This window comes from Lissotriton helveticus, chromosome 1_1, assembly GCF_964261635.1.
Source record: "Lissotriton helveticus chromosome 1_1, aLisHel1.1, whole genome shotgun sequence".
Taxonomy (NCBI): Eukaryota; Metazoa; Chordata; class Amphibia; order Caudata; family Salamandridae; genus Lissotriton; species Lissotriton helveticus.
The window spans coordinates 1,767,741,964-1,767,759,313 of record NC_136057.1 but is presented as its reverse complement, the minus strand read 5'-3'; the positions used below and the strand labels follow the sequence as shown (position 1 = coordinate 1,767,759,313).

Genomic DNA, 17,350 nt, shown 5'->3' with positions numbered 1-17,350 from the left:
TTGCAGACACTACTAGTGAACCGTAGGAATGGGTCCCGCTGGTTTAGCCATGTTAGGAAATTGTTGAGGATGTCGATTGGCTCTGTCCATATCATAAGGATATCGTCAATGTAGCATTGCCAAAATTGCATATTGGTGCTGCATGGATTGGTAGCTGCCAGGATGTGTGGTTTCTCAAACTGATATACAGAGAAGCCAGCTATGCTGGGGGCGAAAACACTGCCCATAGACGTCCCGTTCGTCTGCAAGTCGAACTCTCCTTCGGATTCGAAATAATTATGTGCTAGGGTGGCGCACTGCAGAATAAATTCCCTCGGTGTTGTGTGCTCCCAGGTGGTTTCATGGAGCATGTTCCTGAGCGTTTGTAAGGTATCGTCCTGTGGAAGACTTCTATACAGACTCTTGATATCCAATCCTACTAGGAGTTGAATAGTAGGGTCAAAATCAGTATCCTTGATGACGTTCAGGAGATGTTTTTTGTCCTTTATGTAGGTGGAGGATGCTTGGACCATAGGGTTTAAGAAAGAATCACAAAACTTAGATAGCGGTTCAAGTCACACGATGCACCACGCTATACGCATCATTGATTATCACTCAGTACTGCATAAATTACCAGGCGTCTACTTTAACCAATTACACTACACTCCGTCCTCACTGTGCCTTTGACCGCATAAGAGCATGGGCACTCCGCTCCCGTAACAACTATACAAGTATGTTAAATGTTTCTCTATATGGTTGTTTGTCCTTTTCCTTGGACTGGAATCAAACATTCTGGGACCGGTTTCTGGGGATCAACCCTCATCAGCCAGATTAGCTTGAAACCAGTGGCACAACTAGCACGGGACCAATGTCTAGGTATATCCATCCCACAAAAAAATTCTGTGCAAACAAACGGTTGACAGAATGCTAAACAAATCAAACACTCATGCTCAGTCAAGAGATCTGGGTTAAATCCAGTGTTCTTTTGCTCATCTTGCCACAGTTGGCACATTATGTTTCTAGATGCTATATCACAGTTAATTATTTAAAAAATCATCAATCCAGTTCTACGGATTGTTTTTTTGTGTCTTTTTGGTCTTGTTTTATTTCTTAAATTCCATTCTATTTTCTAACCTGTTGTGGGATCTTTTTGTGTGGTAATTTCACTGTTCTACTGTTTGAAGTGTTACACAAATACTTTATACACTGCCTCTTAGTTAATCCTGACTACTCAGTACCAAGCTACTAGGGGATTGAGAACAGGTTAATTTGGGGTTTGCTTGTGCCTTACCCTGACTAGGGTTGTGGTTGTTGCTTGACCAGGGATCACACCCCAGTTAACCCGTTACCGAATTTCTAACAGATCGCAATTCACATCTCCTGTCAGGGGTTTACGGTCATCACTTCCACTAACCTTTCCAGGCAACGGGCATCCAAAATGGAACCCTCAGGTGTTCATGGTATTTAGCATACACAGTCACACATACATCCCAGCATGAACACACAAGGATCACTCGCTGTCCGGCACTAAACACAATGCATGGGGATCAAAGGTGAGCCAAGTACACAGTCACAGAACTTTGCATGAGTAAGCGGGTAGGCAATGCTCATACATGACAGTTAAATAAACCTGTTCACTCTACTGGCCACCACTAAACACAAAATGGGTATGCTGCCACCACCGTGCTCTTATCACTTAACTCCGTGTAAGGTATGAAACCCTCTACCACAATGAGGTCAGTAATTGGTGGCAAGCATAACAAGACTGTATTAAGAGGCAGGCCTAGGTCATGGAGCACACACATGATTCATGTTCGCCCATGACCAAAAATAAATACCAGGGATCCAGATAGCCATGCAGCTTGGGCGCTAAGGGCAGGGGTGGTTGTCCATCACCATCCAGAGGACTTTTCCATCCCTACAGCCTAGAACAACAATAGTCTTCAGAAAACGCTAAACAATGTGCAGGAAGTAATCCCTGACACATCATAGGGATTCATTTACACCCTGTTTTGTAACCACTAGTCTTATCCATGTCTGTGGTGTGCTAAAATATAAAGGTTTTTTTTATATCGACCTACAAAACTACTGAATCAAGTATATGGTCAAAAGCTTTATCCTCAAGGAAGTAAATATGTAAAGGTAGGTATTTATTTACTGGACTTAACTCCACACCTATGCACCTTGATGACCTTTTGAATTCAATATTTTTATAGATAGAAAACTCAATATCACCCAATTGTTATAAATAAATTTGATGTGTTGTTTTGGAACTGTTTTTTATCTTACTTTAGTAGTTTTATGAGAAATGACTCGGATATAACATAAGCAAAGCAGAAAAGTGAGTGTGGGACATGGGTCACAATCCTACTTACCACGACATTGAGAACTTTTTGGATGCCGTCTTGTGGGCCGTACCTGACCCTAACTTGCACTTCGATGGGTATTTGCCCCAGTTCCAGTGGGATCACAACATATGGTACAGCTAATGTTGAATACCCCGGAACGGTCGCCGTTGCTCTGTAGCCCTTGGACCTTGTGGCCAGACTGCAAATGTTTTCATTGTACTGGAAGAAAACATAGGCCTGCAGGAAAGTATGGGTAGAGTGTTATCAGTGCGTACAATGCTTGCAGAAAACATAGGAGAACAATGGCTGAAGCAATGCAAATGCATTGTGGCAAAGCAAGACAAACATTACCAAATGTACTGTAGCAAAGCAGGACAAACATAACCAAATGTAATGTAGCAAAGCAGGACAAACATAACCAAATGTACTGTAGCAAAGCAGGACAAACATAACTACATGTGCTGTAGCAAAGCAGGACTAACATTTCCAAATGTACTGTAGCAATAGTAGGAAAGCATGATCTGCTTCTTATGGTTACCTCCACTTTTTGCCAGATGTTACACTGTTTTGGCAAGTTTGACTGGGATCCTGCTAACCAGGACCCCGTCTAGATGCTTTCTCCTTAAAATGTTATGCCATGTACTTTGGTATACTCCAGATCGGATACTGGGATACCCTTGTAAGTCCCTAGTGTATGTACACATGTACCCAGGGCATAGGTACTCCAGAGGCCTCCCATGGGCTGGCTGAATCATGTATTATGACACCCATGAGAGGCCATGCAAAATGTAACTACAGGTCTGCTACTGCAGCCTGTGTAAGCTGGTGCATGCACCACTTACTTTTGATATAGGTTCACTATATCTATAGGTCACTACACTTAAAACGTATAAGTCACCCCTTTAGCAGGCCTTAACAATCCTGAAGGCAGGGTGCTGAGTTTTACATGGGGGGGGTGCCCCTGCATGAGCAGAGCCCCTCTACATCCTTCGGAGACCATTCTCCGAGGTGCATTATAACCTTGCCGTTATCTCGAAAACGGCTGAAACAAAACATGTTGTGTTTAGTATCAAACACCTTGGAATCATACCTCCACACTGGTAACCAGTGTGGAGGTATGATTCCACCCTTCTGAAGGGAGCTTTGTGGGGTCACTGGTCTTTCAGGTGCCAGCGTTCTCGACCCGGTCAGCACAAAACGGATGCTACCGACCAGAGACACATTTCAGCCCACCTGCTGCTGAGCCAAGCTCGAGCAGAGGAAGGCAGCACAAAAGGCATCCTGTCACAGGGAGGTGTGACCACCTCCCAGACAGGATTTAGTGTATTGGGGCTGGGTGGGGGCACTACCAAAGTGCCTGAAAGCCTGCACCTGGGACACATCTGGTGCCCCTGTGCATAGTCCAGCGCAAACCAGTTCTGGGAGCCGTTGGCTCCTGCTCTGGTGCGAAACTTGACAACGAACATGGGAGTAACCTTTTCTAGTATCCCCTTGTTCCTATAACAGTACTTTTGACAGTGATGTATTGTATGTAGAGGTATATTGTTGCCACCTATGAGAAATGTGGCTGAGACATGATGTTTATGATGCACCTAAGGAGAATGTTAGAACCTAACGTCACTGCCTATTGTAAATTATTATATGGATGTCAAGCTGTACGATTATGTATTCCTGTTTTTTCTGAAAACCACTACAAATACAAATAAATAAAAAAAGGACATGGGAGTAACCTCCCCTCTGTCCTGACCCTCTCCTCGGAGGGTCCCTTGAATCTGTCCAACCCTTTCCCGTGGGTACCTAAGGGCTTACCTGGCTGTAAGACTTTAGATTTTACGTGGACAAGATTTTGCAACAAGAAACCACTGACCTTTGACCGTCTAGACACTCTGGACTTTGCTGGACTTCGACTGGGCCCTCCTTTGTCTCCCTCTCTGTCCAAAACTTTGTCTGTGCCCTTGCACCATACAGGCTCTGTGCAGGACCTGTGGAGCAATAAGGACAACTGAAACAATCTCCCTTGGGGTGAAGGAGTCACTCCCCTGCATTTACAGGCACCGAAACACAACTGACCGGTCTGTTGATCCTGAGCTCCTGCAGACTCCGAAGGCTCCAGCAACATAGGAGGTGGCTTCCAAAGTTCCTTGAGGTAGATCTATCCTCTCACTAAGTTTGAGGCCAGTATTCCTCGTGGGGACTGCATAACCCGAACCCCTGTGCACCGTGTACTTTTGCAAGTGCATATGATTGTTGGCAATTCCAGAGTTTGTGCATTGGACTCCGTGTAATACTGACCCGAAACAGTATTTTCAACAAAGAACTTTGGCCTCCTCACACCGAGTGCTCCGTGGGCCGGTACTTTGTGATCTTGCTTGAGGTCCCTTTGCGACTCGTGGTCATTTGGCCTGTGGGTACTCCTGAGGGTCATCTTGAATTATGTTGGCCTTTCCTGGTTGCCTCAGACATGCCCTGACTCTCCATTGCTTTTTGAGTCCCTTGGACCTTGCTAGTCCACATCGTACCTGCTTGACTTTCCTGTTGGGTTGCTGTTGCCATGGCTTGTTGGTCTTCCAGCCGGACACTGACCCCTCAGAACTCAACATCCTTCGTGTGACAGCTCAAATCTGGCTCCTGGTCATCGTTGACATCTCCTGGTCCTCGTGGCTGCAGAGTCTAGCATCCCTTCTTCGCACCTGAAGCACCCGACATCGGTGGGCATTAGTTCACTGAGCCCCTGGTCACCCTGAAGTGACCCAGACTCTGTCCCTTCCGCTTTCAGGTTCCTTCCATCATGAATCCACCATTGGATTCCAACGGACACTTTCTTCCTTCCCGGCAGCAGCTCTTCTTTGCAACCCTCCAATGAAAACGACAGCGGTTTTCGACACCACTCCAGGCCTATGCACCTGGCTGCTCTGGGATAGGTAACTCGGGTACTACGGTATCCACAGGTGGGGTAGCTCTCCAACCTCCTAAGTTCTAAAGGGTTTCCTCGAAGTCCACCAAGGAGGGTACTTACATTTTAAATTGGTAACTCCAACTTCCCAATAGGATTGTACAGCACTCGCGGTCGTGTTAGCACACTGCACCCATCCTCCGTGGGGTCTCTTTTTACTCACCTTGAGTGGTTCCTTGGTGTCCCAGCGATTCTACATGTTCTATAAACTGTGTCGATTCCAGTCATGTTTCTTATACCAATATTTTAGTATATGGTCTGGTCTCCCCCTGGATCCCACTGTGTATTGTACTACTTACAACTGTTTCTTTGCTAAAGTATTGTGTGTTTTGTGTTGTATCCTCATGTAGAGGATACTAGAGTGTTACATAAATAATTACATATTTTTATAACTACTGTGTGGTTCTCCTTTCATTTAGTTAATACTAAAGGTGGGATTCTGGTAAAACAAGCTGCTTAACATGCCTTCAAGATTAAGCCTCAAGGCTGCTCTCCACAGGTACCACTATGATAGCTTTCTAAAGGTTATCTATGACCTCATACATCATAAGGGTCGCTTTAACTGGTGCAAGGTGCCCACGTTAATTAGTGGACAGCATATAACAGGCCAACTTCTCACAGCAATGCTGGACAAACATAACCAAATGTAATGTAGCAAAGCAGGACAAACATAACCAAATGTTCTGTAGCAAAGCAGGACAAACATAACCAAATGTACTGTAGCATAGCAGGTCAGACATTACCAAATGTACTGTAGCAAAGCAGGACACACAAAACCAAATGCCCTGTAGCAAAGCAGGGCAAACATAACCAAATATACTGTAGCAAAGCAAGACAAACACTACGAAATGTACTGTAGCACAGCAGGACAAACATAACCAAATGTACTGTAGCAAAACAGGATAAGCATAACCAAATGTACTGTAGCAAAGCAAGAGAAAGATAACCACATGTACTGTAGCAAAGCAGGATAAACATAATCAAATGTACTGTAGCATAGTAGGATACACTTAACCAAATGTACTGTAGCAAAGCAAGAGAAAGATAACCAAATGTACTGTAGCAAAGCAGGACAAACATAATCAAATGTACTGTAGCATAGTAGGAGAAACATAACCAAAAGTACTGTAGCAAAGCAGGACAAACATTACCAAATGTACTGTAGCAAAGCACGACAAACATAACTAAAATGTACTGTAGCAAAGCAAGACAATCGTAGCCTCAAGAATTAAAATTATATTCAGGATGGGACTACAAAGTGGCCCTTTGATGCAGCCAGTCTCCACTTTTCTCAGTTTTTGATTGTTTTGGAAGACTTCATAGTTGCCCATGGCACTATGTCATTATCCCACAGTGCTTTCACTGAGTCCCAGGTCTCTCCTTGGCAAACAGGTAGTTCACTTGATCAGCGCACACCGGCCTATTTTTCTCGGTGTAAGTGGGCAAATATTCTCAAAAGAATAACAGGTGAAGTTGTGGGAACACAGCGGGGCCGATTCACAGAACTAAGCTGAGATAAAATCCTAAACTTACTACTTTTGGTACTCACAGAAGGCATTTAGTAGTAGTAAAGTTAGGACTCCTAACTTTACTACTACTAAACTGAGACAAAATCCTAACGTTATGACTTTTGGTATTCACAAAAGGCATTTAGTAGTAGTAATACTTCTAAACGCCTTCTGTGAATACCAAAAGTAGTAAGTTTAGGATTTCATCTCAGTTTAGTAGTAGTAAAGTTAGGAGTCTTAACTTTACTTCTACTAAATGCCTTCTGTGAATACCAGGAGCAGTAAGTTCAGGATTTTTATCTCAGATTAGTTCTGTGAATCAGCCCCAGATCTATCTACCCATGTTTCCACACACTGCCTCGCAAGATGCCCTAATCAGTGTCTTACTCGAGATCTGCCACAGGTGGCCCTCTACCATAAGTGAAATAAGAGCCAGATTAGGTAAAAGGAAGCACGCACACCAATGCCTTATAGTTACTATGACATGCTTCCAAGCTGCTGCTTGGTGTGGCCTGCCTTCACACTGTCATTATGACGGATGTCAGTAGGCAGGTGCAGCACTTTAAATCCAGTAGCTGCTCCTGGTGGGATTGCTGCCGGGCGAGACGTGGGGCGGGGTAGGGGCAGGGTGGGGGGATAGTAAACACCGGAATATGGATGAATGCAGGTAAGTAGACAATTAAACCAATATAAACTAATTTCGTTGCGCTGCCTGCATCACCAAATGCGATGCAGCGCACGCAACAAAATTCGCCGCTACTGTTTAAATCGCTCTGAGGCCTCGACTACGAGTGCCCCGGAGGGATAGGTGTTATTTGTTGCGTTCATCAATAAATCAGGGCAGAAGTTGTAAGGAAAATGAAGGTGAACTAATCATCTTAAGTAAATCACAATGGCGTCAAATGTAGTGACGCTCTTATAATAATTTTCACTTAAAAACTCAATGGCCCTATTAAAAAAACAATAATGATAAAAAGACATTTGAAACAACATTTTTGGTGTTACATGTTTTTTCCATATTTAAATTTGTGACAAAGCTCTGAAACGGTTGATTGGGACATTATTTTTAAACAGGCACATTGAACATGTAAATGTTTAAACCGTTTTTGGTGAATAAATAAAAGGTGCTGTTAATTTGTTTTTTGTTACCTACTGGTGTTCTTTATTTACACCAAAAGGACAAAAGTGTTTTACATTTGCAGTGTTTAAGCAATAGAAGGGTTAACTTTGTGAAGTTCTCTGTTCCTTAGATAAGAGATTACAATATAATCTCTCCTTGGCCATTCTCACAAATGCTATGTTATGTTGATTTGGTAAAAACAACAATTGATGGACAGAATGCAGAACAATGTCATACATTCACCCCAGTACAGAGATCTGGGCCGAAAATCCATCGGTTTTTTTGCACTCCACACCACCCCAGGTCAGACATGGCAATATGCAAATCAGCCTTGACCCTGTGCATCATGGGAACAGTCCAGCCCGAACTGCAAAGCCATGTCTTTCATGGACCGGAATCAAGCATCCAAGGACCGGTTTCTGGCTATCAGCCTTCATCAGCCTGGATAGCTTGACTCCAGTGGGGTGGAGAGCATGAGACTCACGTCTGAGCATACCCATCCCACTCGGGGTGACAAATGCAAAAACAACAATTGATGGACAGAATACAGAACAATGTCATACATTCACCCCAGTACAGAGATCTGGGCCTAAATCCATCGTTTTTTTGCACTCCACACCACCCCAGGTCAGACATGGCAATATGCAAATCAGCCTTGACCCTGTGCCTCATGGGAACAGTCCAGACAGAACTGCAAAGCCATGTCTTTCATGGACCGGAATCAAGCATCCAAGGACCGGTTTCTGGCTATCAGCCTTCATTAGCCTGGATAGCTTGACTCCAGTGGTGTGGAGAGCATGGGACTCATGTCTGAGCATACCCATCCCACTCGGGGTGACAAATGCAAAAACAACAATTGATGGACAGAATGCAGAACAATGAATGTCATACATTCACCCTAATACAGAGATCTGGGCCTAAATCCATCGTTTTTTTTCACTCCACACCACCCCAGGTCAGACATGGCAATATGCAAATCAGCCTTGACCCTCTGCCTCATGGGAACAGTCCAGCCCGAAATGCAAAGCCATATCTTTCATGGACCGGAACCAAGCATCCAAGGACCGGTTTTTGGCTATCAGCCTTCATCAGCCTGGATAGCTTGACTCCAGTGGTGTGGAGAGCATGGGACTCACGTCTGAGCATACCCATCCCACTCGGGGTGACAAATGCAAAAACAACAATTGATGGACAGAATGCAGAACAATGTCATACATTCACCCCAGTACAGAGATCTGGGCCTAAATCCATCGTTTTTTTGCACTCCACACCACCCCAGGTCAGACATGGCTATATGCAAATCGGCCTTGACCCTGTGCCTCATGGGAACAGTCCAGCCCGAACTGCAAAGCCATGTCTTTCATGGACCTGAATCAAGCATCCAAGGACCGGTTTCTGGCTATTAGCCTTCATCAGCCTGGATAGCTTGACTCCAGTGGTTTGGAGAGCATGGAACTCACGTCTGAGCATACCCATCCCACTCGGGGTGACAAATGCAAAAACAACAATTGATGGACAGAATGCAGAACAATGTCATACATTCACCCCAATACAGACATCTGGGCCTAAATCCATCGTTTTATTGCACTCCACACCACCCCAGGTCAGACATGGCAATATGCAAATCAGCCTTGACCCTGTGCCTCATGGGAACAGTCCAGCCCGAACTGCAAAGCCATGTCTTTCATGGACCGGAATCAAGCATCCAAGGACCGGTTTCTGGCTATCAGCCTTCATCAGCCTGGATAGCTTGACTCCCGTGGTGTGGAGAGCATGGGACTCACGTCTGAGCATACCCATCCCACTCGGGGTGACAAATGCAAAAACAACAATTGATGGACAGAATGCAGAACAATGTCATACATTCACCCCAGTACAGAGATCTGGGCCTAAATCCATTGCTTTTTTGCACTCCACACCACCCCAGGTCAGACATGGCAATATGCAAATCAGCCTTGACCCTGTGCCTCATGGGAACAGTCCAGCCCGAACTGCAAAGCCATGTCTTTCATGGACCATAAACTGTGTTTTTTGCAATTTTCACCCCGAGTGGGCTGGGTATGCCCAGACGTGAGTCCCAGGCTCTCCACACCACTGGAGTCAAGCTATCCAGGCTGATGAAGGCTGATAGCCAGAAACCGGTCCTTGGATGCTTGATTCCGGTCTGGGAAAGACATGGCTTGGTAGTTCGGACTGGACTGTGACGTGGAGAAGTGTGGCTCACTGATTAGAGGAGGCAGACCCGGACGCAGAGGTCAGACCCGGGACCAGGGTTCAATCCCCAACGCGGCAGGGTCCTGAGCTCAAAATGTCCACGGACTCGACAATTCTCGCCTCGGTGCCTACTCGAATCATGGGTTCACACTCTGCAACTCTGGGCAATAGCTTGCTTAATCTCCACTACGGCCTCACCGCGATGGGATGCCTGGCTTTCACCTGGGGGATGCCAAGTAGGGGTTATCTCGCAGGGAAAAGCCAGGACGGGTTCCCAAAGCAAGCGCCTTGAGACCTTACGGTGAAAGGCACTATATAAGAACGTATGATTTACGATTTACGATGAGGCACAGGGTCAGTGCTGATTTGCATATAGCAAGTGTCTAACCCAGGGTGGTGTGGAGTGCAAAAAAACAATGGATTTAGGCCCAGATCCTTGTACTGGGGTGAATGTATGACATTGTTCTACATTCTGTCCATCAACTGTGTTTTTTGCAATTTTCACCCCGAGTGGGATGGGTATGCTCAGACGTGAGTCCCAGGCTCTCCACACCACTGAAGTCAAGCTATCCAGGCTGATGAAGGCTGATAGCCAGAAACCGGTCCTTGGATGCTTGATTCCGGTCTGGGAAAGACATGGCTTGGTAGTTCGGACTGGACTGTTCCCATGAGGCACAGGTCAGAGCTGATTTGCATATGGCCAGTGTCTAACCCAGGGTGGTGTGGAGTGCAAAAAAACGATGGATTTAGGCCCAGATCCTTGTACTGGGGTGAATGCATGACATTGTTCTACATTCTGTCCATCAACTGTGTTTTTTGCAATGTTGATTTGTGTAGCACGACTAATCATCCGTGAAGGCAGGCGCCTGAGCAGGTGAGTGGGCGAACGGTCCCGAAGGAGTTATCAAATGAGCCAGGTCTTCAGCTTCTTGTGGAACTCCAAAAAGTGAGGAAGAGGCTCTAATGTGCTGGGGGTGGTCATTCCATGTCTAGGGTGCGATGTAGGAGAACGAGCAAACTCCTGCTCTGTTGCTGTGGATGAGGAAGGTGTGTGCCAACGAGAGTGAGGTAAAGCATAGGTGGATCAACAGCTAGTAAAAATGCTATGAGGTTGTTGAGGTATGTTGGTTCCATGTTGTGTAGGGCTTTGTATGCGTCAGTGAGGAGTTTGAGTTGGCTGAGTTTAAGGAACAGGAAGCCAGAGGAGCTGTCTGAGGTAGGGTGTGATGTGAGTGTGGCGTGGGAGGTCCAGTATGAGTCTAATGGTGGTGTTCTGGAAGGTCTGTTGTCCTTACAGTAGCTGTATGGAGATTCCAGTATAGAGTGCATTGCCATAGCCAAGCCTGTTTGTGATAAGTCCTTGGGCGGCGGTCCACATGTTGTTCTGTGATAGCCACTTGATGAGATTACATAGTGTGCGTAGAATGTGGAAGCAGGTGGTGCTTACTGCGCAGACGAATGCCTTCATGAAGAGTTTGTTGCCTTGGATGATCCTTGGGTTTCTTTCATGGTCGGTGGGAGTTGGTGTTGGTCCTAGCTCCGATAGCCACCAGGTGGTGTCCCAAGGGGAAGTCATGTTTCCCAAGATCAGGACTTCCGCCCTATCGGAGTTAAGCTTCAGACAGTTTGTTCATATCCAGTCCATGCTCATGTAGTTTATGAAGTTGATGGAGGTGGTTGCCTTGTCCATCAGGGAGAGGATGAGTTGGGTGTCGTCAGCATATGAGATGATGGAGATGCCTTGGGTTTGAATAATGCCTGCTAGAAGGCTCATGCAGCTGAAGAACAGGGTGAGTCGGAGGGATGATTCCTGATAGACTCCGCTGATCACTCGTGTGAAGTCTGATGTTAATGGTGGCGTTCTAATTCTTTGGGTTCCCCCCAATGAGGAAGGAGCAGATCCATTGTTATGTTATGTTAATATACACTTATAGAGCGCATTATCACCCTGGGGTATCTAAGGGCATTGGAGTGCAGATCCTTGGATGCCTATGTTGTGAAGTCTTCTGATCAGAGTGCTGTGGGAGACGGTGTTGAAGGCTGCGGACAGATCAAGTAGGATGAGGGCTGCTGTTGTTCAGTGGCTGATATGAGTGCTGATTCAGTGCTCTGAGTCTTTCTAAAACCTGATTGGGTGTTGTCCAGTAGGTGGTGAAGCTTGATGTGGGTGTGGGAGGTGCTTGTTGATGACCTTTAACATCACTTGGGTGGGTACGGGAGCAGGGATATTGGATGGTAGTTATACACTTAGTTCAGCTGATGGTTTTTTGAGGATTGACTTCTGCGTCTATCAAGTCATCAAGGAATGCGACAGATGGAGGTGTTGATAATGTGGGAGAGGGGGTGCTGATAGGTGAAGCTCCCCGAATATATATGTGGTGTGGGCATGGGTCCGTTGGGGCCCTTGAGACGATGGGCCTAATGATTGTTGCTGGCTCAGCTCTCATGAGGGGTGTCTATTTGGTCAGGTGGTTGTCTAAGGTGATAGTGGGTAGATTGAAGATGAGATTGCCAGTGTCCAGTTGATGTGAGAAGTTGCTGTATATGTTAGTAATTTTGCTGTGGATGAAGTTTCATTGGTTGTTGCTGAGTTCTTGGGACGGGGAGATGTTGATTGTTGAGGAAGGTATGGTGAAGTCCTTTTTGATCTAGATCTCTTTGCTGCTGTTGGAGCTTCCTTTGATGTGTTCGGCTAGTGCATATTTCTTGGCATCTGGTAGTTGCTAGTAGGATCGTCTGAGTAAATCTTTGTAGGTGGATCTGTCGGTGGTTTTATGGCTTGTTCTACATTTTCTCTCTAGCTGTGCACAGTGTTATTTTGATTCTTGGAGGAGATGCTGTCAAAGGGATGGAGGTTTACAACCATTCTGAGACCTGCATTAGATAGTTAGCAGCAGTGTTGGGGCACAAAGTGACATCTCTCAGCCTGAAGCTGAGGGGAACGGAGTCCCCGTTCTAAAAATAATGGGGAAATTCATTATACATACGTCCTCCCCCATCTTGTGCCCTTGAAAAAGCAATAGCATGGGGTTCAAAATTTAAATGGTCGGATAAACTGCAAGCATTTCTATTGAACTCTAAAAATGGGGCATAACATGTGACTGGTGCTTTTCACACCATTTCAGGTGTGATAAACGGCATTAATTCCTAGTGAACTCCCAGAAATGGGACGTCACATGTGACTCTGGTGCTTGTCACACCAACATTTGAATGACTCTTCTTCTAGCGTCACGGTTTCCGACTTACACACAGAAAATCTATCACTTACATAAATGAATTTCAAGGCTTGCATCATACTAGTGAAAAGTATAGCCTAAGCCCATGAACACTACAGTGGGTGACAGGACCAGCATGATTAATGATCAGAGCATGGCAGGTAGTTAGCTTATACGTTGCCAGAGCAGTAGCCTGACAGTCTAGAGCCTATGTTAGCTTGGACTGCCTGGCATGTCGCTGATTTTGCCCCAGCTTCCCATTTCCCTGCCTCTAAAAAGAAATTTAAACCTACATTGATTCCCAGTGTACAATATTTCTTCTTAGTCTTGTGGTAGAAAGGTATAGTAAACTATCAATGTGTACTCATGACTTCACAATGTTATTATTGCGAATCCCAATCAGAGTAATCGATTCCCCCACATTGCCTGGTGTGCGTCCCCTACCTGCTCATCCGCTGAGGGTCTTAATTCGTAGTTCGCTGTGGACATTTTTCTCAGCTATGAGAGAGCTCGACGATGATCCACGATACACCTTTAAACTAGTGTTGGACCTGGCATCCCTGGAGTGGTTTCCACTGACATTTTGCCTCTGCCTCCTGTATTTTTGACTGTGTGCTAGGCTTCGGTTTTTGCTGGTTAAGGTGCTCAGGGCACTTTCCACTGCTTGTAAGTGCCAATGTGCAAGTGCTCCATGTGTAAATTGTAACTCTGATTGGTTCTCCATGATTGGCATATTTGATTTACTGGTAGGTCCCTAGTAAAGTGTACTGTGTGTGCCTAAGCCCTGTAAAACAAATGCTACTAGTGGGCCTGCAGCACTGATTGTGCCACTCACACAATTAGCCTTTCCAATGTGTCTCAGGCCTGCCCCTGAAGTGTCTGTGAGTGCAGTTTTAAACTGCCATGTTGACCTGGCAAGTGCACCACTTGCCAGGCCCTAAACGTTTATTTTTGTACATGTAAGGCACCCCTAAGGTAGACCCAAGTTACCCTCATGGGCTGGGTGTGGAGTATGTTAAAAGTAGGACATGTTCTGATAGTGAAATACTGTGTATTACATTTTTTCCCTATTGCAAGGACTAGCTCTCCCATAGGCTAACATTGGAGCTGCCCGTAACATTCATCAAGTGTAGCTTTCAATTGGGAACAGCTGGAGATTTAAAGTTTAGTCTCTCTGTACTCTAAATTTAATAACACCTTTTAGTGAAGGTGTTTTTTTAATTGTGTGTTTGAAAATCCCACTTTTAGAAAGTGGGCATTTTCTTGTTTAACCATCCTGTGTACCTCTGCTTGTTTGTGCATTCACAGTCTGGTTTTGGAGTCACAATAGCTGGGGATGTTCATTCACTCTAGACAGTCACAAGGGAGGTTAAGGTATGTCCACCTTTCCTGGGTGACTAAAAGGTTGATTATAACTTTTCGCATATATAGTGTTTCCATCTCCTGCAGTAAAGCTGGACCAGGGAAGACAGAATTGGTTTTAATGAGCTCAGAGACTCGAAACAAAGACGACAAAGAAAAATGGGGCATAAATATTACACCTAAAACCCCAGAACTTTAAATTACTTCTGGAATGAAGAGGAACTTCTGCAAGGAAGACAGCGAAAGAGCTGTGAAGGATGCTTCCCCTATGCTGTGTGTTGCTTTGCTGGGTTGGCCTGCAGTTGCTGCTTCTGCAAAGGAGAGGACAATGACTGGACTTTGCTGTGGACCTGCTTGAGAAGAATCACCAAGTGCTTGTGTGTGCTTTACTCCTGTTCTGAAGTCTCAGGGACACAAAGACTACACCCACAGCTTCCTTGAACTCCACTGTTGGGAGTTATGACCTACCAGGAGGTGCTTTTTCCATTTCTGGGACCCTAGTGGGTGTTTCTGCTACAGGAAGCTGCCAAGAACTGAAGAAAATCAACCCTTTGCCCTTCTTGTGTCTGAATTTTCCAACGCAGCACCGCAGTGCAGGAGAAATTCCGAATGCACAGCCCTGTGCGGACAAATAATCACTGCAGTGCTGGTCAGAAATCGCAGCTCGCCCAGGTCCTTGCGCCGATCTCGACGTTGAGATCACCGCACCAACTTCGATGCATGCTCTGCTGGGTGGCAAGAAGAATCAACGCATCACTGGTCCACAGCTAGAGAAATCGATGCAGCACCTGGTTCACCGTCGCTGCATTGCCACCGGCGAGTTCAACGTTTTCACGAATAGCACCTGTGTGCTGAATCTACAACAACGAGGGACTGCAGTATGAATCTGATGCGTCATTTCCCTGCACAGTTTGAAGCAGACGCATTACCTCCTCTCCAGTAATGAACCAATGCATCATATCCCCTGCGTGACAGTAAGGAACCGACTTATCACCTTTCCCTGGAGCAAGGAAGAGATGCGTCATGTTCCCTGTGTGTAACGAAATTACACATCTCCTTCCCTGTGGCTGTTTTTGCTTGTGATTTTGACCCATCCCGGGTACTTTGTGCTAAAAGTGATGCATCCATAGTTTCCTTTGAACAGAACTGTGTTTACCTTTTAAAAGTCATACTTTGATAACTGCATGTTGTTTTTTTGTCAATATGGGTCTTGTTTGGTTTAAATAAAGATAATTTATTTTTCTAAACTGGTGTGGTGTCCATTTGTGGTGTTTTCACTGTGTTACTGTTGGGTATATACAAATGCTTTACACATTGCCTCTGTAGTTTAGACTGACTGCTCTGTAACAAGCTACCGGGGGTAAGCACAGATAAATGTAGGTGTGTACTTTACTCATCCTGACTAGAATGTCCCTTGATCGGGTGTATACCAATGGCAATTAGAGACCCCCATTTCTTATTTTAAAACCTTTATTTTATTTTGCAGTTGGTTCAAGATACATAGCAGTTGCATAGTTCACTTTTCCGCATTTAGGCCCCTTGCAGGAGGCCAACTCTTTAGTACATAGTCAGTTTGGGCGTTTTCAACCCTTATGAAGAACAAGGCTGAAGCCAGCTACACTCCCTCCTTTACCTCCCACCCAAAGCCTCAGACACCCCTGCGTTCCCTCACCTCTAGTAGATTCAATGTTCCCCTATATTGCATCCAGTGACCCCATATTTTTTCACATTTCCGCATCACAACTCTGGCATGGTAAGTTATCTCTTCCTTCTGTTGGCACCAGTCCAGATCTATCTTCCAGTACTTTATCTTTGAGGGCCTACTTGCTCTTCACAGTCTTGCTATGTTACGTTTTGCCACCAAACTGACAAACAGCCTAGCACCATGGAGGCTGCCGGAGCAGGCGCAGAGGGCAAGCGCAACCCCAGGGGACAGGGAAGGGCAAGGACAAGAAGAAGAGGAAGAGATAGACGAAGTCCAGTCTGCAGGCGAACAGGATCATATTCACGGAGGTGATGGAACACCATCAACAACTGTTCGTCACCTCCAACGTGTCATTGGGCATCAAAAACGGAATATGGCGGGACATCGTGGACAAGGTGAATGCCGTCGGGGAGCACAAGAGGACAATGGATGAAGTCAGGAGGTGATGGAATGACATCAAGCGGAGGACCAAGGAGAAACTCTCCGCCAACCAGAAGGTAGCAACGCAGACTGGAGGTGTGGGCCCAGCGCCACTGCTCGAGCTGGATTACATCGAGGAGCTGGTGTCGACATTCATCAGTGTGGAGCCTGTGGCCGGAGTCGGGCAATTGGACACTGCTCGACAGGACATAACACAACCCCAACAGGGTGAGTGACCACCAGGTACTGGGGGGACTGGTGGAGATGGGCACAATGGAACACATGCACAACCAAGCACAGCACAGTGCACACCCACAGTTACTCGCCCAGAACAACAGACTGTCACAATGCACAATGCCATGCTGTCTGAATGTCAACATGTACCATGCGGCTACATACATGTGGACACATTGTAATACGCCAACTGCCCTTCACATGGCAGGGGCACCGTCAACACCTCCTACAGAGCAGTTCCAGCACTCTTCACTGATGACGAGGAGGATAACACCAGCATAAAAACCCAAGC

At 45.8% G+C, this 17,350-nt stretch overlaps 1 protein-coding gene across 1 annotated transcript in view; it reads right to left on the bottom strand.

Moving 5' to 3' along the window:
• LOC144752100 (complement C3-like) overlaps nt 1-17,350 on the bottom strand; it is a 1,799,539-nt gene that overhangs the window by 754,348 nt on the left and 1,027,841 nt on the right. Inside the window, exon 21 of the mRNA XM_078640046.1 lies at nt 2,355-2,564. Coding sequence (XP_078496172.1) covers nt 2,355-2,564 — 210 coding nt within the window. The remainder of the gene's footprint in view (nt 1-2,354; nt 2,565-17,350) is intronic.